General features: G+C 40.7%; 1 protein-coding gene across 1 annotated transcript in view; it reads right to left on the bottom strand.

The window, feature by feature from the left end:
- The window catches only part of gpr179 (G protein-coupled receptor 179), a 66,407-nt gene that overhangs the window by 4,092 nt on the left and 40,041 nt on the right, over nucleotides 1–22,274 (bottom strand). Inside the window, exons 9-10 of the mRNA XM_047043894.1 lie at nucleotides 487–589; nucleotides 174–320 (exon numbers count right to left, since the gene is read on the bottom strand). Coding sequence (XP_046899850.1) covers nucleotides 174–320; nucleotides 487–589 — 250 coding nt within the window. The remainder of the gene's footprint in view (nucleotides 1–173; nucleotides 321–486; nucleotides 590–22,274) is intronic.

The following is a 22,274-nucleotide window of genomic DNA, read 5'->3' as shown; positions in this document are numbered from 1 at the left end:
GGCATTTATAATGCTAATTATTGTAACATTTATGTTTGTGTATATATATGGACTAATATATATTTAGTTTTTTTTTATACCTAATTTTATGTTTCATTATCATTTTGTTCCCATTTTTCCCAGAGCCTGAATATACATTGTCAATAAGGCATTAGGGGGGCTAAAGAGTTTACCCGAATGTCTTCGGGGTCCAAGCTGTGATCACTCCAAGCAGAGGTAAAACTGCTGTTGAGATATGAGCCAGAGCGTCGCAAGTCCACCTCATCTTCATACACCTCTGCTGCAATCTCTTCTCTTCCTGGCCTTGAAACATGGATGAACTATATTTGACAGAAAAAAATGGCATGTTACCACAGGACAACGTTTTATAACTTTAATTATAACTTGTACTCTATATAAATAAAACAGAATTTTAATGCATTTTATGTACTTTTCAAGATGGCGTACAGTACAGTTACTGCCATATATTATCAGTTTGTATATTACCTTGGGTATAAAGAGCAGAGCCAGGGTTACAGTAATTGTGACATGTGTGTGGGTAAAAAACAGTAACAGCACCGAATCAGGATGTAGAGAGGGCAGGACAAACCTGAAATAAACAAAGCATATTTCATGTATTGTCCTTGTTTCTGTGAGACTTCAGTCTTTTATTGTACAAATTCAAGCAAATGTTTCATGTATATGCTTTTCTGGACCTGCAGTACTTCGTAAAAAAAAAAATCTCTGATGTGATTACATCGATTGTACATTTTTAGGATTCCTCCGTCAAGAGGACATCTATTGGTATTGTTCATTTTATTATTAGGAGGAAACTTTTTATTGGGTGTGCTTGACAAACGGCACGGCAGAACCTATATTCTCATATGTATTTATTATTATTATTTATTTTCCCAATCGAACTCTTCCTTCAGTTTTTGCACATGGACAATGTCAGTGTTAAATTGTTCCCCTTGTTCACCATTGCTTTGCTTGTATTGGATTTTCCGTTCTGTTGCATGGTTAGGGTTAATTTAAGTTTTTGTGGCGAAAAGTGAAGCCAATGGTGGCTAACTAGCTAGGCACAGTCACTAACGTCACACCCCCACGCGCGTTTACATTACATTTACATTTAGTCATTTAGCAGACGCTCTTATTCAGAGCGACTTAAAGTAATCACAGGGACATTCCCCCCGAGGCAAGTAGGGTGAAGTGCCTTGCACTTGTGCCAAGGATACAACGTAATTTGGCACGGCAGGGAATCGATCCGTCAACTTTAGGATTACTAGTCCGACTCTCTCACCGCTCAGCCATCTGACTCCCTTTACCTACAGTAGTTTAGCTAGGCTAGCTACCTAAAACAGCAAGACAGCTGCAGAAACGCCAGAGGCAAAGGCCAGGGTGATAACATGTAGCTAGCTATGTTTCCAGGCTGTGATATCAACACCCTGTATTTTTGTACACCCTTCGACTGTTTAGCTCCAGTCCCACATAGCAGTAGTCTAGTCCAGGAGTTTTCAACTGGTTTTGTCCGATGGACCACCATTCTTACTAGAAAAAGTAATCCGCGGCCCACTGATGTGCCTGCGCGGGCGTGCGCCTGCGTGTGTGTGTGTGTGTGCGTGCATGTGGATAGAAGGAAGTTTTAACATTCAGTTTTCCATGTTGCTTTCATTTAAAAACCTCAAACAAATCTAGATATATCTACGTAAAAACCTCAAATAATATACATAGAATCTGTTTTTTTTTTGTGTGAGATTCTGAACACTAATAAAATATAAATACATTTTAACAAATCAACGGTGGACTTATCAACATGGGCTCGTGTCGTGGACCCCCTGCAATGCCGCCGCGGACCACAAGGGGGCCGCGGACCCCCGGTTGAAAACCCCTGGTCTAGTCATTAGCTAGCTCAGCTGTACAATTTACCGGTCTAACAAAACAGAGCACAATTGGCTTCTCCAGGGCATGACAGTAGACTGCGACCAAATGGTTGCATTTTGCTGCTGTTGTTACTAACAATTGTCACTTCCAGTAAACTTGTTATATTAGCCAGTTTTCCAGAACATTTAAGCTTAGGCTACATACGTTTTTGGGGGCATATTTTCAGTTTGCAGGTGGTACTGGAATCGCAATTCCAGCAAAGATACTGCCAGTGAAAAAGTTGTTAGAATCAGCTTGTTTCAAAGGGGGTTCTTTATTAATGACATTCAATATGAGTAAATGTAAAAAAATATCACTTTAAGGGAAAAACTTGAGGGGAAGTTTGTCATAATATAGGTTAGGACCATTTTTTACACAGGATTTCCCAATTTCTTTGTTTTGATACAACTGTTTCAACTATTCACCATTACCTCTTGCACTAAGGGAAATGAGAAGAGAACCCTGTTTCATTATAAACTTTGTATTTTCAAGTTTAAATGAGCAGCAACAAATTTATGCTTTTTAATCCATGCAATATTCATCAATAGTAGGTCTATGCATAATTACTTGAAATATACAAAAACATTAGTTGTAAATAATAAAACAGATCCATCTGCACCAGACATAAGAATAACACAAGAATTGCGCTTACACACAAACGGTATGTAGTGAAGCAAATGCACTTAATACAATTCTACCTTTTGTATAGGCTATACATATTTTGCTATACATAAAAATCTTATTAAGGTTTTAACCGTCTGAACGACATATTTGTGCAAGGGATTTCTTGTGATATCTACTGATAGAAAAGAGAATCGCAGCCTTGAAAGACAGGGAAAAAATGGCTTAATGCGCAGCCGGCAGTAGTTGACCATAAACAGGATGAAAATAGCTTTAAACTGGCTTTTCGCAGTGTAATTTCGAAAAAAAGAATCTGGGTCAGAGGTGGCACCACAGGTCAAAGTGGTGGGGCAAAATTGGGTTTACGTACTCGCAACATCAATCAAATCAATCAAAATACAACTTGTATACAAAATACAAAACTGTTTAATAGACATACACGTTGACATGTGTAAAAAACGTTTTATTATATTACTCAGTCTCTGCTAATCTGTCGATATAGGGAGTTCCAGCCGGGCTGGCTAGCTAGCTAGCTAGTTACTACAGAAGGAAATTACGTAGCCCAATGTCAAAAGACTGAATTGCCTATATGCCACGCATCTCCGCTCCACGGTCTCAGCCACCACGTTCACTTCCTGTCTCTCTGTCAACGCAATAACAATGGCTGCATTTTTCAGCCGCTCACTCCTGGATCTCCCTACGATATCCCTGACAGATGTGAGCAGAATTATCCAGGCTAATTCAGCCACAGCCACCGCAAGAAAGGACAAAGGATTTAAACTCTACGTTTCGAATTATGTCCATAATTATGAAGGTACGGTTAAAATTAAGTGTTTGCCTAGCGTACATGTTAGCAAGAGTAGCTAACGACGTTACTGTAACGCTCAGTTGCACTAATCATCCTTATTACTGTTGTATTTTGTCCAGTGTCTTATTGGTATAATGTATTTAACCGTAATTCAATGTTAATCACAGTTTCAAACCAGGGTCTGGCTGGGCTAACAATTAGGTGTCAGTGCTACCGATCAATTAGGAAAAGTCAACCTTTATTAAGTTGTAAACAAATGTGATGCATTCCCAACTATCTTTTGTCATGAATTTCACTAACATTGCAGGTACCGGTAGACTTTATCCTGATATTAACCACAGAAGAATTCACCTGGAATGACGTTTGAACAGTAACACAATGTTGGCATGTCGACTGTCCATGTGATGTCGATTCAACCTGTAGCTTCTCATGGAGCGAGCCACTTCAAAGCTAACAAGCACAACAAAAGTAGCTCAATACATGCTACAGGTTAAATCGACATCACATGGAGACTTAGCTTGCTACATTTACTGGTAGCTTAGCTCACTACATTTTCCAAGTAGCTTACCCAACACTTATTTTTAGGCTACACGTAGCCACGTACCCAATACACTGTCCTCTACAATCTAGGTAACATTAGATTACATTGCAGCGGAAGTAAGCGTGGTGACTGAGAGTTTTAGGTGGAAGTATGTCAGCCCACCGTGGCATATAGGCAATTAGAAAGTACAAGCACCAACAACTTTGGCAACCTTACGCCATGCATTGTTTTGTTTTTTTATGAATATCTCTGTACGAATACAGCTATGTATCGTACAGGGCTGGGTAAGCAACCACACAAACGATTAGTTTTTCCTCCACCTTGAAACCTACAAAGCTAGAAATGTTTACCATGGTTGCTACGTTACGAGAAACGAGGAAACACTTCGATTGGCCATCGCTAGCGAAAATCATAAAGTTGAGAAAAACTCTGTCGCGTCGCTACCCACAATGCACCACGCAAGCGATTCTCCTGGCTCCATAGAAAATGAATGGAAAACCTGTTGTCGCTTGCATTGCGTCGCTGCAGTGTGAACGCACTGTTAGGGTACAGTATTGTTTGTAGGCTATTCACATTTAGTTGGTGTTCCTTTGTCCTATTGTTGCAGTGGATTTAATAATTATACATTGATATATATATAATAATTCAAACCTTTCAAAGTGCCAATACACACATCTATATAAGCCCGGCATGAGGTGTGTAGCCAACCGGTGCTTGTTTAAAGCAGTCATAACCGGGTTCATAGGAAGAATAGATATGTAGGCACTTCAGGCAGTGACAAGCCACATAAATAAGGATAACAGTGTACTGCCTGTCTTGTCCTTCTGAAGTTGTTAAATTGAATAGGCTGAACATCAACATGTAACATCAAGTATAGCCTAGAAATTCTTAACGAATTAGCGTTATCTTTCAATTTTACGTATGCCAAGGCTACTTGTACCGTGTCCTGGCAATAAATAAAGAACATTATCAGAATCAGAAGGATTTTATTCGCCATGAATGTTTGCACAAACAAGGAATTTACATTGGCAGGGAGGTGCATACATTAAACATATAGGAATATTGAAACTTAAATATGTGGACTAACTAAACAAAAGGAGCAAAGTCTAGCTAATACTAAGGGGGGGTCTAGCTAATACTAAGGGGAATCAAAAGTAAAATATAAGTAGCCCTAATTTACAATCTAACCTAAAAATACAGATAGTGCAAACGATACACTAGTGCAAATTGAAATGTGCAGGGTGTCATTGTGCAGATTGTGATTTAAAGTCAGTGTGAGTCCTTGGCCAACAGCGGATGGGAAGAAACTGTTCTTGTGGCGTGAGGTTTTGGTCTTGATGGACCGCAGCCTTCTGCCGGAGGGGAGTAGCTGGAACAGGAAGTGTCCAGGGTGGGAGGGGTCGGCCACAATCTTCCTCGCTCGCCTCAGGGACCTCGAGGTGTGCAGATCCTCGAGGGAAGGCTGATTTCAGCCGATCACTTTCTCAGCAGTGCGGATGATATGCTGCAGTCTGATCTTGTCCTTGGCAGTGGCAGCAGCGTACCAGATGGTGATAGAAAAAGTGAGGATGGACTCATTGATGGCTGTGTAGAAGTGCACCATCATTGTCTTTGGCAGGTTGAATTTCTTCAGCTGCCGTAGGAAGTACATCCTCTGTTGTGCTTTTTTGGTGAGGGAGCTGATGTTCACTTCCCACTTGAGGTCCTGGGAGAGAATGGCACCCAGGAAGCGGAAGGACTCCACAGTGCTGACTGGGGAGTCACTCAGGGTGATGGGGGTGAGTGGGGCTGTGTTCTTCCTGAAGTCCACAACCATCTCCACTGTCTTAAGAGCATTGAGCTCTAAGTTGTTCTGGCTACACCAGGTCACCAGGTTGTCCGCTTCCGACCTGTAGTCAGACTCGTCCCCGTCAGAGATGAGCCCAATAAGGGTGGTGTCGTCCGCAAACTTCAAGAGTTTGACAGACGGATGACTCGAGGTGCAGCTGTTGGTGTACAGGGAGAAGAGCAGAGGAGAAAGGATGCAGCCCTGAGGAGATCCGGTGCTGATGGACCGGGAGTCAGAGACTTGTGTTCCCAGCTTAACGCACTGCTTCCTGTCAGACATGAAGTCTGTGATCCACCTGCAGGTGGAGTCGGGCACATTCAGCTGGGAGAGCTTGTCCTGGAGCAGGGCGGGGATGATGGTGTTGAAGGCAGAGCTGAAGTCCACAAACATGATCCTGGCGTAGGATGCTGGGGAGTCCAGATGCTGTAGGGTGATGTGGAGGGCCATGTTAACAGCATCATCACCGACCTGATGGCTCTGTAGGCAAACTGCAGTGGGTCCAGGAAGGGGTCTGTGATGGATTTGAGGTGTGCCAGCACAAGGCGCTCAAAAGACTTCATTACCACAGAGGTCAGGGCGACGGGTCTGTAGTCATTAAGTCCTGTTGGCCTTGGCCTTTTGGGCACATGGATGATGGTGGAGGACTTGAGACAGGCTGGCACATGGCATGTCTCCAGGGAGGTGTTGAATATGTTTGTAAACACAGGAGACAGCTGGTCAGCGCAGTGCTTGAGGGTGGCAGGAGAGACAGAGTCCGGCCCGGCTGCTTTGCGGGGGTTCTGTCTCTTGAAAAGACTGCTAACTTCACCCTCCTGAATGGAGAGGGTCGTCACAGTAGGGGGGAGGGGGGGGAGGCCTCACGGGTGGAAAGGGGTTGTTCAGGACTGTCCAATTGCCTTTAAATCTACAGTAGAACCCATTCAGGTCGTTGGCCAGGAGGGAGTCGTTAGTGGAGTGGGGGGCTCTGGGCTTGAAGTTGGTGATCTGCCTGAGGCCTCTCCAGACGGAAGCGTCAGAGTCCTTAGCGGAGAACTGTCGTTCCAGTCTCTGCGAGTACAGTCGTTTAGCCTCTCTCACCGCCTTGCTAAACTTGTTCTTCGACTCCTTGAATCTGTCCCCGTCCCCACTCCTAAACGCGGCCTCCTTGTCCAGCCTCAGCCTTCTGAGTTTAGCTGTAAACCAGGGTTTGTCGTTGTTGTAGCTCACCCTGGTGCGTGTTGGTATACAGCAGTCCTCACAGAAGCTGATGTATGATGTCACAGCCTCCGTGACATCATACATGTTTTGCCAGGATAACTGGCAAGACCATTTGAATGTTCATGATGTTCCTGTGTGTTTTTTCCTTTGACTGGGTACAACAACGCGATCAGTCAACCGACTATAAATGTTTTTAATGTCGGGCTACGAATTTATTGAACAACTTCTGTCTGATACGTGTGGCATCCTTTAGCCAAATTATTAGCCTACATTTTGCTGAGGGATCGAATAGCTAGACAACAAATGTTCTAATGTAATGAATCACCGACTAAAGTCATCTTCTGACATTGCCTTTGCTCCATGTTAAAAGCTCCAAAATGATGGACTGGCAAAAGCTTTATAACTATAAATCTACTCTAAAATATACTTTAAAGTATGGCGACGACAATGGCAACTTATCCAGTTGCAAATGTCGAACGACAAGTATGTCAAAGTAGTAGAACCGTGATCCCAAGCTAGCATCGACATTGCTGTGTTTACTATTGATGTGTCGTTCGTGAACGATCGTTCATTTTGAACAAATCCTTATAAGGACTCGGGAGTAACGAGTCCTCTCAACGAGTGATTCGTTCATTTCCCGACTCTGTCTTTCTTTGAGTCTTTGGATCATTTTTCACGTGACCTGCATAGGCTCTGTAGCTAGAGGAAACGAACGATTCATTCATTTCCCGACTCGGTCTTTCTACGAGTCTTTGGATCATTTTTCACGTGACCTGCATAGGCTCTGTAGCTAGAGGAAACAAACGATTCGTTCATTTCCTGACTCGGTCTTTCTACGAGTCTTTGGATCATTTTTCACGTGACCTGCATAGGCTCTGTAGCTAGAGGAAACGAACGATTCGTTCATTTCCTGACTCGGTCTTTCTACGAGTCTTTGGATCATTTTTCACGTGACCTGCATAGGCTCTGTAGCTAGAGGAAACGAACGATTCGTTCATTTCCCGACACGGTCTTTCTACCAGTCTTTGGATCCTTTTTTTACGTGATCCGCATTGTATTTTTTAGTAGAGGAAATTGTTTCCTTATTCCCTTTCGCGTGGCCGCTGTTTTAGTAAGACGTGAATGATATTCGCTCAAGTCATCATACTGACTGGTTTTGTTATTTTCACTTTACATTTACACTTACAGTTTAGTGCAGTGTAATTGTTTGACGTGATAATTAAATGCTAGTGTGATAATACATGACCAAATCATACAAACTCATGATACATTATTTTAATGCAGGAATTTCTTTTGAAATAGTATCTGCTGGTGCACATGTCATGCACTAACCTACATGAGAATATCATACGTGTTTGCAGTAAACGAATAGCCCCCCCCCCCCCCCCCGGTTGAAATGAACGAATGACTCGATAAAAAGATTCGTTCATTTTACACTGGCAGACGCTGTGCAAACCACTTCCGGCGGAAATAAAGTGCATATTTGTAGAGTTATGGTGGCCCCCTAGTTTTGGCACGTAAACTTGTCTATAGCCTAGCCAAAACTAGCAGCGGATCTACAGGGGGGGCGCAGCTGTAGAACCTTGCCCGCCTAGCTGCCCCCCTAACTTTGGTGATCCAAACATTTTACTTTTAAAAACAAACTGCCACTTGTGGACATGTGCCACTATGTCCACAAGCTTCTCAAAACATTGAACTGAACAATACATTTACCGAAAGTGAACGGTTAAATGTCTTATTTTAAACGTATTCTTAGCTTCCTGCCCCTCAAATAGCTACGTCCCTGCATCAAACGTGCAGAGCTGGCTCAGCGAGTCTGCTGCGGTGCGGAGGCACTGCAGCCCGGTGTTTTATCACCCGATGCATGACTCTCTGGATTGGCACCCCTTCGCGGGAGACAGAAGTCTCACATTATACTGTCTTTGTTGTAGAGTTTAAGAGAAGAATGTTGGTTATCTGTGTAAATATCAGATGCTATTTTCAACACAAAATCCTTAAAATTCGTCATTCAAACGCGAACCAACATTCTTGCTCAACAACATAACATTCTGAGGAAATATACCCCAGTATGATTACCAAAGGAAATGTATTTTGTGTAGCAGGTTCAAAGTATTTCACATGGCTCTTCATACTAATGTATAGGTTCAAAGGCATGCGATTTTAATGCAGTTAACCTGCGCGTAGGGTGGGTTACTCAGACAGGTCGAAAACAACAGCCTTCTGATCCAGAATAGGCTATCAGCTGTCCTGAAAATGGACCAAAGGTTCACATGCCTATAGGCTACAAAAGACAAGTACTAAAAACGATATATCAAAAGATATGTTCATCTCTTGTGTTGGAGAAATTGAAGATGTAACACATTTATCCTGTATAAGAATGATTCTGTGTTCAGCATTCCTTGTGTGTAGAGAGAAGCCTACCCCCAAATCTGGACTTTGGGTAACATGAGGCATACGTAAACAAGGTGACCTGGGCTGACCACTCTCTCTTACTGGAGAGGCCATAAAAGATGTCTGGCCTTATCTGTGTTGGGTGAATCATGTGGTCAAGCTTACAGGGGTCAAAAGGCACACACACGCACACACTCAAGCACGCACACACTCAAACACACACGCACACACGCGCGCGCCAGGTCTATGCAAGGAGCCAATGAAGAAGAGCAATGGAACATTTGCATGCCTTTGTCTTAACCAATGACTGTAAAGAGCGGTTCTGCTTAAATAGCTAGCTAGCGCAACATGCTAGCGGACAAACTTGTAGCACAATGGGGTGTGATGTTTTGTCTCCTTGTGGGCCGGCCACAAGCAATAAAGCTTTCTTAAACTTGTTCACCGACTGACTGTGCAATGCTTGATAGATTAATACTTCTGACACAATGGTCCTTCGAGCCGGATTCCAAAATCCATTCCACCATCCAGAACCCAAGAACCAAGAACTAAAATCGTGCAGACGTGCATGACAATGGAGAACCTCGCAGCAAAAATGGCTGTTTAAAAAGAGGCCAGTTTTTTTGGGGGGGGGGGAGGGGGTGGTGGAAAGGTGACGGAATTCTGGACTAGCTAAGAGGCACAGCTTTCGATGGACAAGGTAAGAATGAAATTGTATATACATATATAGTTAAATACTCCGCTCTGAAGTCGTGAACTAAACTCACAATGGATCCTGACCTGTAAATGTATATTGGTTGAAATTGACATAATAACTGATTGTTATTGCTGATGAATTGGGAATTGTAATTTACACATGGTAAAGGCGTTTGACATGCCATTAGAGAGTGGAGTTCTACATAAGTGCGTTTATTGTTGCTGAGATGTGTTTGTTTTGATAGATCTGGATCTGGTGGTAGACACGTGCCTTACAAACATGTGTTATTAAATCCTAGCCAAACGAACAGGTTGAAAAGGCCTGGGCGACCAGGACTCAGATGTATGTGTTAACATAAGATAGGACTTTTCAGTGTACAATGCAGAATTTGGACTCTCGATTTTTAAGTTAAAGATAAATTAGACGTGCAGTTCTATCATCTAAATTTGCTTAATTCAGATCCAGTTGTGAGATGGTGCAGGCTAATCACAGAAGCCACGTTTACTAACATATGGCGCCGGGTGTACCGGGAACAGCGTAGTAACCTATTTTGCTAAATCTGTAGAAAGCCGTTGAGGTAAATGGGCCGTCCACAGTCGTTGTGAGAAGACTACGGGATTAAATGACTCCGTGCGCACGTAAAAGATAGTACTAAATTAGTCGACGAGGACTAATTATATTAGACGATGAGGACTAATTGTATAATTGTATAAACCGCGGACCTATTGTGTATATATAACCATGGTTAATTGTTTTAAAAGTTGTACAGAGGAATTGTGAAATGCTTAGAAATATGGAAACCAAAATTCAAGTTCAATGGTGAAATTGAAGTTCCAATTGTTTAAGTTAAAGAGTAGTGAGGAGAATGTGGTCATTTTTGTTTCAAATGTGTCTAAAAGAAGGCTGACATGATTCTAGTGAATTTGCCAGTCCGCTGTCTGTTGAACAAAGTCTTTTACAAATTGTTGGGATCTGAGAGGAAAAGATCCAAGCTGTGACTTTGTTAGCTAATGGCTAATGGTGAAAACATAGAGAAAGTGCATTTTGCCAGAGATTTTGCTCTGTCCTGGGACCAAGGAGAGTCCAGGAAGTTGAATTTGCAACTATGGCAACAACATTTGTAGCTAACAAACTTGCATACAGACTCAACAGCGATGGCGGCGGGTACAGGCTAGTAAAGGTATTGCAGCTTGACATTTGAGATCCAGATGAGTAACCACATGACGCATGCGCAGACTAATAAGAAATTGAGAGATTGAAAATACGCAAATTTAGAGAAATAGATGAATTTTGAGCGAATTTACACATTAATTTGGTTACTTTTGACATATATTAAGTGATGAGTAGCCTATTTTGATACATTTGCTAACAAGGTTTTTGGTTGTTCGAGTACATTTTACATGAGTTTCAGAAATTCCGAGGAAAGGTGGGGGCTAAGAGTCCCGTTACGTTGAAGTTTTGCAAAGGTGATCCCAGAGGGTAATTCTGCATAATTATGTGAGTATTAATGCTGAGAGATGTGTCCGTTTGGAAGAATTCAAAGTTTGGTGGTTAACAAATGCATGATAAACATTTGTTGTAATTCCTAGCCAAACAGGGAGGTTTTTTGAAGCCTTTCCGACCAGAACTTGTATTTAAAAGCGGCATATCTTTGATGTGTTATGGTATTCAATAAGAATGCAGAAATTGAACCCCTGGTTTATAAATTGGTTCCAATACAATCGCAAGAGTTATAAAGCAAAATTAAGTGAATAGAAGGTAAACGCCAACCATCTGTGTTGTTCAAAGAGGGAAAAAAAAAAGGTCTTTGCTTGTTCCAGAGCGCGCTGTTTGTTTGATTCGAGTTTGAAGCGGGCGCTGATGGATACAATGTGCTAGATTTGAGTCATTCAAGTAAAAACTAAAAGTAATTGAGAAAGTAAGAAGAGTGTTACATTAAACCATATAGGCTACAAACTACAAAATATTCCAATTAAATATCTTAATTTGGGGTTTTTGGTCCGCATAAATTAGATTTGAAGAATTGTCCGTGCATAATGCATGTTGTGGGCGTAATGGCTGGTAAATATAGGAATATTCAAAGGAGTATTCTCTGTATGCTTTGATAAGACTTTTGAGAAGTTAAAGAATAAGGTTTTTGTTTTACGGGCTTATGGTACTCATGTTAAATTGTGAATTTAAAGGTTTAAAAAGAAAAAGGGCGAATTTATATTTTCTTTTGTCTTAAGGGCATTGTTTGGTTGACGTGATTACGGAGCGTAACACTGGCATGAGTGACTTGTCTAGAAGCAGTTTTAACTGTCCGAACATGGATTTAATGAAACAAAATTATGATAACGATAGTTTAAAGCAAATTAAAATTTGGGTCAGAGAATTAACAGAAGGCTAATTTTGAAATCAAACGGCGAGATTCAGTCAATAATTGCAACATTGTGTGTTATAGGTAACTTTTGGGAAGTTTGCGTTTAGACAGGAAGGTTGTTTTTATTTGGCGAAGGAATGTTTTGTTTAAGGATTTGATTTAATTTGAAATTGTAACTTTAGTAGCTACATCTGATTATAATAACCACTTGCACATCAAATATCCATTGACATGGAATCAATTGGTGGCACTTTTCCAGTTGGGTTATTTTGAAGCTGTGTTTTCACAAATGTTTTATTTTGGTTTGAAGAAATGTATGTAAAACATTATGTGGAAATGATTTGAAAGTTACATAAAAGATTGGTTTAAGAGGTTCATGGAAGGTTATAAAATGAAACAGGAGAACGTTTTGTGGTTGTGAAGAGATGATTGGTTTAAACACTTTGATGTTCTGAAAAGGGAACTGTGCATATACTTTAGGTATATGGGAAAACATTTAAAATCAAAATAGTAAAATGTAGGATTTTTAAGAGTTTTGATAAAGGTATTGGATGCAATTTAGTTATGAAATAAGAAAGAGAAAATAACTAAAATGTATTTTTATTTTGAGTTTTATTGTAATTTGGCTTTAAGTTTGATTGCATGTTTTATCAAGAGCCTGACACAATGTTTTGGATAAACAGTTAGGCTGTGATAAGGTTGTATTAATAAATGGTATTAGTGCATAAGGAGGGTTATAATAACCTTTGTTCTGAAATAATTTGGGAAGACTCATAAGTCTGATAAATTGTGGTTATGATGGTTTGTGCTAATTAGCTTGTTTTGGACTGCAGCCAAAGCAAGTTATGAAGTTCTACCTATCTGACCTTTATGGAAAATATAGTTGAAAAAAGTTTTGTTAAACGCTACATTGGGAACATTATGTGGTCTATATTTTCATTTGAGAAACATACAGATTGAATTCTGGTTTGGGATAATGACAATGGTTTTATCATATCTTTGACAAAAAGAGGTGTGATTTGGTTAAACAGAGAATTTAAAATGATATCGGTCTTAAACTTACCGGGTTTGAAAGAAAGAAAAGGTTTTTGGAGTGAAAGAAATTAGACTAACAGTTGATTTTGTTTAAAAGGGAACAAAGAAACAGATTTCTAGACATCAGTAATAGGAGTTGAATATCAAATGATGAGGTATTGTCTTGTTATACATGTTTGTTCAACAATGGATAAATAAGAGTTTTGAATAACTTGTGTTGGTTCTACTAGAAGTAATCCAAATTCCTGATGAAGTGGATCAAAAAGTTAACCGATTTTATACAAAATGCTAACTAGAAAAGAGATCTTCTGCTAAATTCTGTTCCAGGTGAAGCAGTAAACCAAAGAGTGGATGAGTCAAACCAGGAGGTTGGGTATTGATTAAAGTTATCAAAAAGAAATAACTGGTCCAGCCCAGGTGGGAGGGACCGTATCAGGTACTACTCACCACACCCACTGCAGTCAAAATAGCAGAGAGGACGTCTTGGATGCATTTGTCACATTGTAAGTAAGGGACATTGATACAGGGACAGATTAGTTACTCACCACAGTCTTGAGGCACAAGTCTGACTACAAAGGGGAGTCATTCTCTTAAAGAACGGCGCGTCTCAAACTCAGTGAAGAAATCAACGGCCAACAGAGACATAGGGTGTAGGCTAAAAAGATAGGAGACAGTAAGCAGGGAAAGGTAGAAAGGATGGGTGACCTATTTCCTCATCCGTAGTATTGTGACCTTTGTGGTACCATATGTAGCTTACTGTTGCTAATATTCATAATAGTCTTCCCTATACTATGGTTTGAAAAGGTGATTGCTCCTGTATGATGCCACTAGTGGAAACAATAAGACAGATAAAGACAACACCGCTGAGACGAGCAAAACGAACTAGTATTAAGAACTGGATTTAATGACTGAAAATTAGTGGTTGGAATGGATAATGTTTACTTTGCTGTTCCCTATGGTTAAAAGATGCAATCTTTTAACCTCAGTGACTATCTACAAGGAAAGATGGCGATTGTGAAAAATTTGTTTGGTCTACTAAAAGTTCATACTGATAACATAGATTTTTATTTTTCTGGGAATGCTAAAGCAGATGTGGCAGCAAAAGAGGGCACCATACAGGTGTCTTAACATTAGGAAAGGTATAATGTGGATGAGACTGTCTTGAGAGAAATGCAAGGAGTGTCACAAATGATGGGTTGTGTAAATTCACAGGAGGAACTTATGTTACTGAAGAATCTATTTCGTTATGCTATAATATTGAGCCATGAGATTGATCATGTCTCAACAGGAGGGAATGATAACGAAAGAGTGTTCACAGTATATGGATTTGCAAACTATTCAAGGAAACTTTAAGAAAAAACTTTTTTAGCATACTTTGAGAGAGAACAAGATATGCATGAACTTTATTGAGCTAAAGAAATGTAAAGATTCAGGAATGGACCAACGACGAGTCAGTTGCCTTCAACTGACCTCTGTGAGAATGTAATTTTAATTACTGTGTAGTCTACTTTGTTCTGAAATTCGCAGACAGGAGAGAGATGCTGTCTCAATCCAGTGAGAGGTCCCTGACCTAAGGAGACTGGATTGTGGTGACGGATTTGACACGTTAAGTCCTGGAAAATGACCCAAGGTGAACAGGGTCATTCCTGGCTAGTTTCAGAGAGGAAATGGCATGGTACACGTGAGTCAAGCGTGCACTTTGTTTGATGATGGCAAAATAAGGAAAACAGTGCGTTGAGGTTGCCGTTTTGATCAACTAGACTACATTTTCTATGAGAAGATTACACAATCACCATGCACACAATCATGGCATCAGTTTCAGGAAATTGGACTTTGAGAAACAAGGGGAATTGTCTTGAGAATGATGTTCCGTTTTGGATGTTGAAATATGTAGGAACTACATGGTGCTATGACTACAGATATGATTTAACTGTTTAATTGATAACAATGCAAATGTTAAACAGATTCAGAAGTGTTGTTTTAATCTTGAGATACGTAAGAAACTTTTCTGTGGAATAAAATTTAGGTACAAACACTCCCATCATGATACGTTCTACCAGTTATGTAAAGATGTCCAGTTGATATGTTATGTTCCAGGGCAGAAGTTTGAATGTTTTGAGAACAGTTAGTGACTGTCGGAAGAGGAGATAACAATACTGTGACCATGATACTACAATACTTCATTTATATGACTTGATTAAGTATTATTTGGGAGTTGCATTAAAGCTTGATGTTTTGCTTTTGAGAAACTTGGTTGCATCACAGAAAGTTGATATTAATTTGAAAACAGAAATTGAGAACATGTAAGGAGATTTCAGGAGATGTGCAAAAGTGATCTTTTATCATGAAGAGGTTGTAAAAGAGTTAGCAGGAGGCTGGAGAGAAATGTCTGTTGATTTAGAGTCCTGACTGCGCTGTAGGAGATCACCTTCGGGGGAGGGTGAGCTTCTTTTGCCATCTATAAAATGGAGATAAGTTGTGGGAGAGTGCATTTGGAGACAGAATCTGGGGTGACTTAAGGGTTAAACAGGTTTTTGTTTGGTTAACTGAGGTTTATGACTCCCTGACTTGGACAGAAATGCTTATCACCTAACCTGGAGAGGAAGAGCACAATCAGGGCCTGTCTTAGAAAAACCTGACTGACAGTCTACTGAATGTTTGATGGTTTTAGAGATGACCAGGTAGACAACAAGTAGGCATGTTCTTATATCCTGATAATTTCTGTATTGAATTCTTTGTTGCAATCTTTGTTTCTATTTTATTTTGTGTGAAGGAGATCTGAGATGAGGTCCAACTCATCAGACGTCAAATGACCATTCTGCTAAGTGATGACGGGTTTTACCCAATACCATGGGCTACCGTCATGTCCAAGCATTCACACTGCTAGACTACAATGCTGTGTAGTCTTATTGAATATTACACATTTTTGATTTTTATGAATTATTTTTATTTTATGTATTTTTGATTTTATTGACTGTGTGTAGGCGTGGCTTTGGAATGACACATTTTATTCAGGATAAACAGGAGGGATATGTTGGAGAAATTGAAGATATAACACATTTATCCTGTATAAGAATGATTCTGTGTTCAGCATTCCTTGTGTGTAGAGAGAAGCCTACCCCCAAATCTGGACTTTGGGTAACATGAGGCATACGTAAACAAGGTGACCTGGGCTGACCACCCTCTCTTACTGGAGAGGCCATAAAAGATGTCTGGCCTTATCTGTGTTGGGTGAATCATGTGGTCAAGCTTACAGGGGTCAAAAGGCACACACACGCACACACTCAAGCACGCACACACTCAAACACGCACGCACACACGCGCGCGCCAGGTCTATGCAAGGAGCCAATGAAGAAGAGCAATGGAACATTTGCATGCCTTTGTCTTAACCAATGACTGTAAAGGGCGGTTCTGCTTAAATAGCTAGCTAGCGCAACATGCTAGCGGGCAAACTTGTAGCACAATGGGGTGTGATGTTTTGTCTCCTTGTGGGCCGGCCACAAGCAATAAAGCTTTCTTAAACTTGTTCACCGACTGACTGTGCAATGCTTGATAGATTAATACTTCTGACATCTTGAGATGAACATATCTCAAGAGATGAAAAAAAAAATCTTGAAAAATCTCAAGAAAAGAGATGTTATTAACATCAAAAGATATGTTCTCACCATCAAATCCTTTTTTAAGAATATTACTTTTATTGTTTAAGTCAATGAAAGAAATGAAAAAATAAAACATAATAAGCCCAGACCTACCATGGACTATTCTGATTTCAGACCTGTCCACCCTATACATACACATGTATTGGTATTACATTTATGCTTTTAAATGTACATAATGCTGGAGTAGAAGGGAAGAAACGTATGCTGGGGAAAAGCATTTCATGGCAGGCCTTGTTTTCCATTTGATGTAAGTGCAATGCACATATAAAGGATGAGAGAAAGAAAAGGTTGAGAGAAAGAAAAGGTTGAGAGAAAGAAAACGAGAGAGAGAAGAGGGAGATAGAAGCAAGATTGAGCGAGGAAAAAACAGATGTATTCATGTGCGATTAAGCAACTGCGGTACAAAGAAAAAGTGAACAATGAAAGAAAAATAGGTAGCAGCAATGACTTTATTATGGTTATAAATACATGAAGAAACAAAGTGGCAGACAATCTCAGCAACCTGTGCCAGTACTGTGCGATGGAAGATAAGGATGAGCCACTATGGGTAATGTATTTTTAAAAATCATGACATTTTTCAGTTTTTAGACTTCAAGATTATTTTGATTGCTGTAATCATTATAACGTTTTATTTCATTACTACAAGCATGACTAAATCGGAAACAGTACGATTATTACTAAACACTCAGTTTAATAGAAGTGATGGTGCCCAAATTAAAGGACTTTTTATAAGATCTGCTGTGACATCTGTGGGAGATGGTACCACCATGGGTGCGTGCAGAGGCCTACACTGTCATTTGTTGTCATTTGTTAATTTGTCTTTATTGTTTTATATATAAGTTCATGTGTTAAACAAAGTTTAATTATTATTTATCTATTTTCAAGTCACTTCCTATGAGGTGGTGTGAGAATCGGTGACCGCACCTCATCTGTACTGATCACCAACACAGGCACCCCCCAGGGCTGTGTGCTCAGCCCTCTCCTGTTCTCCTTGTTCACCCACGACTGTGCGGCAACGCACAGCTCCAACCTCCTCGTTAAGTTTGCTGACGACACAACCATCGTGGGCCTCATCTCTGCAGTGACGAGTCAGCCAACAGAGAGGAGGTTGACACCCTGACATCATGGTGTCAGGACAACAACCTCTCTCTTAACATCAGCAAGACCAAGGAGATGATTGTGGACTATAGGAGGCGGCAGGAGGAGGACCATGCACCCCTACTCATCAATGGATCGGAAGTGGAGAAGGTCAGCTGCTTCAAGTTCCTCGGGGTGAACATCAGCAATGACCTCACCTGGTCTGTTCACACGGACAAGGTGGTCAAAGCGGCCCGTAAGCGCCTTTTCTTCCTGAGGAGACTGAAGAAGTTTGGTATGGACTCAGTCATCCTCACTAACTTTTACAGATGCACTATAGAGAGCATTCTGACTGGTTGTATCACAGTGTGGTATGGGAGCTGCACAGAGAGGGACCGCAAGGCCCTACGAAGTGTGGGCTGAGTTCATCATTGGCAGGAAGCTCCCAGCCCTACAGGACACCTACCACACACGTTGCCTAAAGAAAGCCAGCAGGATTCTAAGAGACTGTTCCCACCCATCCTTCAGTCTCTTTACCCCGTTGCCTTCTGGCAGGCATTACCGCAGCATCCAGTCGCGCACACGCAGACTGGACAACAGTTTCTACCCAAGGGTCATCAGGCTTCTCAATGGACACTGATATGGACATTGTTTTACTGCACACTTATACACTGTCACTTTCAGCTACTGGTTGCTCTTTCAGTAACATCGCACTACTGTACCTCACTGTACCTCGCCACCAGGCTCCTGTTTGGTCATTGACATAGTCACTGATCTGCAAATTTGCACTATTGCACTGTACTCCACTTGGGTTAGAATAGGTTATAGGGTTGAAACAGGTTTTTTTGTGCATTAGGGTTAGTATAGCGTACTACTTATTGTTATCTGTAATTTAGGAAGTTTTAGTGTTAGGGTTAGTATAGTCGTTTATTTATTGCTATCTGTATATTTAGGAAGTTTCACTTAACTAAGCTCAGCATAGATGTAAATTGTGTTCCGTGTACTTATATGTTATGTTATGCCAGGTGCTTGCATTGTCTTGTCTTAAGAATTTCAGTGCCCAGTCTAACCTTGTGTTGTTCTGTGCACCTGACGAATAAAAGACTTGAACTTGAACTTTTGTGTAATTTTTTTTTTTAATGTTATTTAATTTGTTTTGGCATTAATCATTGTTAGGCTGGTTTATTTTCATTAAAATAATACTTTTGTGGAACAAAGGCTTCCTTTCTATTTGGGGATTACCTACATGAGTGAGTTTGGTGAGTGTGTGCATTTTACAAGATGGGGTTAACCACATGACGTGTAACCACAGTAAGTTCCAGGCATGTAACACTTTCCTAGTCAGAGTTATCCGGGGGTGCATTTCATGGCAAGAAGGAATACAACAAGCCTGTCGTGAGATGTACCCCCCTTTGTCTGTTCTGTATATCCCAGCATCAAATAATTATTACTGTACACTGAGGGCACTAGTATGAGTAAGCACAGTAAGTTTCAGGCATGTTACACTTTCCAAGTCAGTGTTAGCAGGGAGTGCATTGCACTTACATCAAATGGAAAACAAGACCTGCCATGAAATGCTTTTCCCTAGCATACGTTTCTTCCCTTCTACTCCAGCATTATGTACATTTAAAAGCATAAATGTAATACCAATACATGTGTATGTATAGGGTGGACAGGTCTGAAATCAGAATAGTCCATGGTAGGTCTGGGCTTATTATGTTTTATTTTTTCATTTCTTTCATTGACTTAAACAATAAAAGTAATATTCTTAAAAAAGGATTTGATGGTGAGAACATATCTTTTGATGTTAATAACATCTCTTTTCTTGAGATTTTTCAAGATTTTTTTTTTCATCTCTTGAGATATGTTCATCTCAAGAGATGAACATATCTTTTGATATATCGTTTTTAGTACTTGTCTTTTGTAGCCTATAGGCATGTGAACCTTTGGTCCCTTTTCAGGACAGCTGATAGCCTATTCTGGATCAGAAGGCTGTTGTTTTCGACCTGTCTGAGTAACCCACCCTACGCGGAGGCTAACTGCATTAAAATCGCATGCCTTTGAACCTATACATTAGTATGAAGAGCCATGTGAAATACTTTGAACCTGCTACACAAAATACATTTCCTTTGGTTATCATACTGGGTATATATCCTCAGAATGTTATGTCGTTGAGCAAGAATGTTGGTTCGCGTTTGAATTACGAATTTTAAGGATTTTGTGTTGAAAATAGCATCTGATATTTACACAGATAACCAACATTCTTCTCTTAAATTCTATAACAAAGACAGTATAATGTGAGACTTCTGTCTCCCCTTCGTTTGATTGCAATTTCAAGACGAAATCCTTCACTGTTTGATTCGCGCGTGCTCACGCGAGGGGTTGCCAATCCAGAGAGTCATGCATCGGATGATAGTGTTGTAGTTGCTGTTATGTCCCTGTCTGGTAAAAGCAGAGCTGCCAACTCTCACAGTTTCGCCGTGTGACACACGCATTTCACCCATTTCTCACGCTCTCACGCCACACCTTGTATATCTCACGCTGAAAAGGCAACGCCAAACAAGTAGCCAAACTAACGTTGTAAACATTAACGGACGACGCGCAGGTTAACCGAGTGAAGCAACATTGACGCGCAAACAGCCGTGCATGGCCGCGGTAACTAGGGGTGCTCGAGGGTGCTGCAGCACCCCCTGACAGCACAACAATTTAAAATGATATGACTTAAAAATCCCCCACCGTGGCACAGCTCCGCAGTAGCGGACTGGCATTCGGGAGCACCGGGAAAATAATAACTATGGAAAACCAGGGTAAGAAACGTAGGGTGGGGCTGAAAAATTAAGAGACAAATAAATCACCTTCACTAGACAAGGTTTTACAAATTGAAGCGCGCTCGCTTTAAGGCTTGAACTCCCTAACTCGCATCCCATTGAACATAGACTATGCTTGCATTAGCAGGGCAGCTGTGGTGGCGTATATGGGGGCCAGTTCTGGTGGGCCGATCTGGATCAAAGTCCAGGGCCAATTTTTACTCCCAGTTCCTCCCTGCCGCCCCGCAACATTAAGCCCCCGCCAGCACCCCCCTGATAAAATATGTTCCCGCGGCTATGCAGCCGTGTAAACTTGCCTTTGGGGGAAGTGAAGCTCGCAAAAGCTCGCCCGGGGGGGTTACCAAATCTCACGCCAAGGTTTTTGGAAAAGTTGGCAGCCCTGTAAAAGCGAGCATCCTTTGTATTCATTTGTACAAATCACTTTTAGTAGAACTAATCACTTCTGATTCTTGATTACGTTGTAGGCTACTTGCTGTTATAGGTATAGCTCTATGGCTGTGTGGAGATATTTCACGCTTGCAACGCCAACTAGTTCGTTGGCTGTTAGCAATGTCTGCAAAGTAAATGTTTTGAGGGGTGGTGGTAGTACTGCAAAAACTATGTGACAAACGCTGTATGGCTTCAACATGTACTAATGAGAAGGCTAACAGGTAACACTAGCATGCTAGTAGCATTGCTTCGAGTATTATGCTTGCTCTGGGGACCGTCGGAAATTAAGAACTCACGCATCTAAAGGTTGCATGGATCGGCCAGTGGATCGGCTACATTTTCCGATCCCCGATCCAGCTATTTTGTCCATATCGGCCGATATCCGATCTTAGTATCGGATCGGTGCACCCCTAGTTTTAAAAAATGGAAAGTCAGTTAATGTTAGTTTTATTTTTTTATAAATAGATGTCTGTCAAATTTGTAGGCCAAAGATATGGTCATATTGATATTTCTTTCTTTTTTTTATGTGTGATCAAGAAAAGCCAAAATAGGAAAAAAATATATTTTTCCTTTTATATATCAGTTGGAAGGTAATTTGGTATGTACAACATTTTTGTATTCATGATGTAATCTCCTGGAGCATGCAAATGTTGTAATATTTGAATAATTTGCAAGTGTGTATTGGGTAGATGGTCGTGTTGGAACAATGGGAGTTTAACAGGGTTGGTCGGGTTGGTCTGGGTATATTAGCGTAATTTTGCTTGTTTTTATACATTATTTATTTCAGCATTTATACAATACAACACAACAAAGCAAATGTTTTCACAAATAACAAAACAAAAAAAAATGGTGGTGCCTGGAGAAATACCAAAAGTTAGTCGAAAGAAAGAGGACATCTTTATCAA

The sequence above is a fragment of the Hypomesus transpacificus genome, chromosome 21, assembly GCF_021917145.1.
Source record: "Hypomesus transpacificus isolate Combined female chromosome 21, fHypTra1, whole genome shotgun sequence".
In the NCBI taxonomy this organism is placed as follows: Eukaryota; Metazoa; Chordata; class Actinopteri; order Osmeriformes; family Osmeridae; genus Hypomesus; species Hypomesus transpacificus.
The sequence above is the reverse complement of the archived record's forward strand: the minus strand, read 5'-3'. Positions and strand labels throughout refer to the sequence as shown.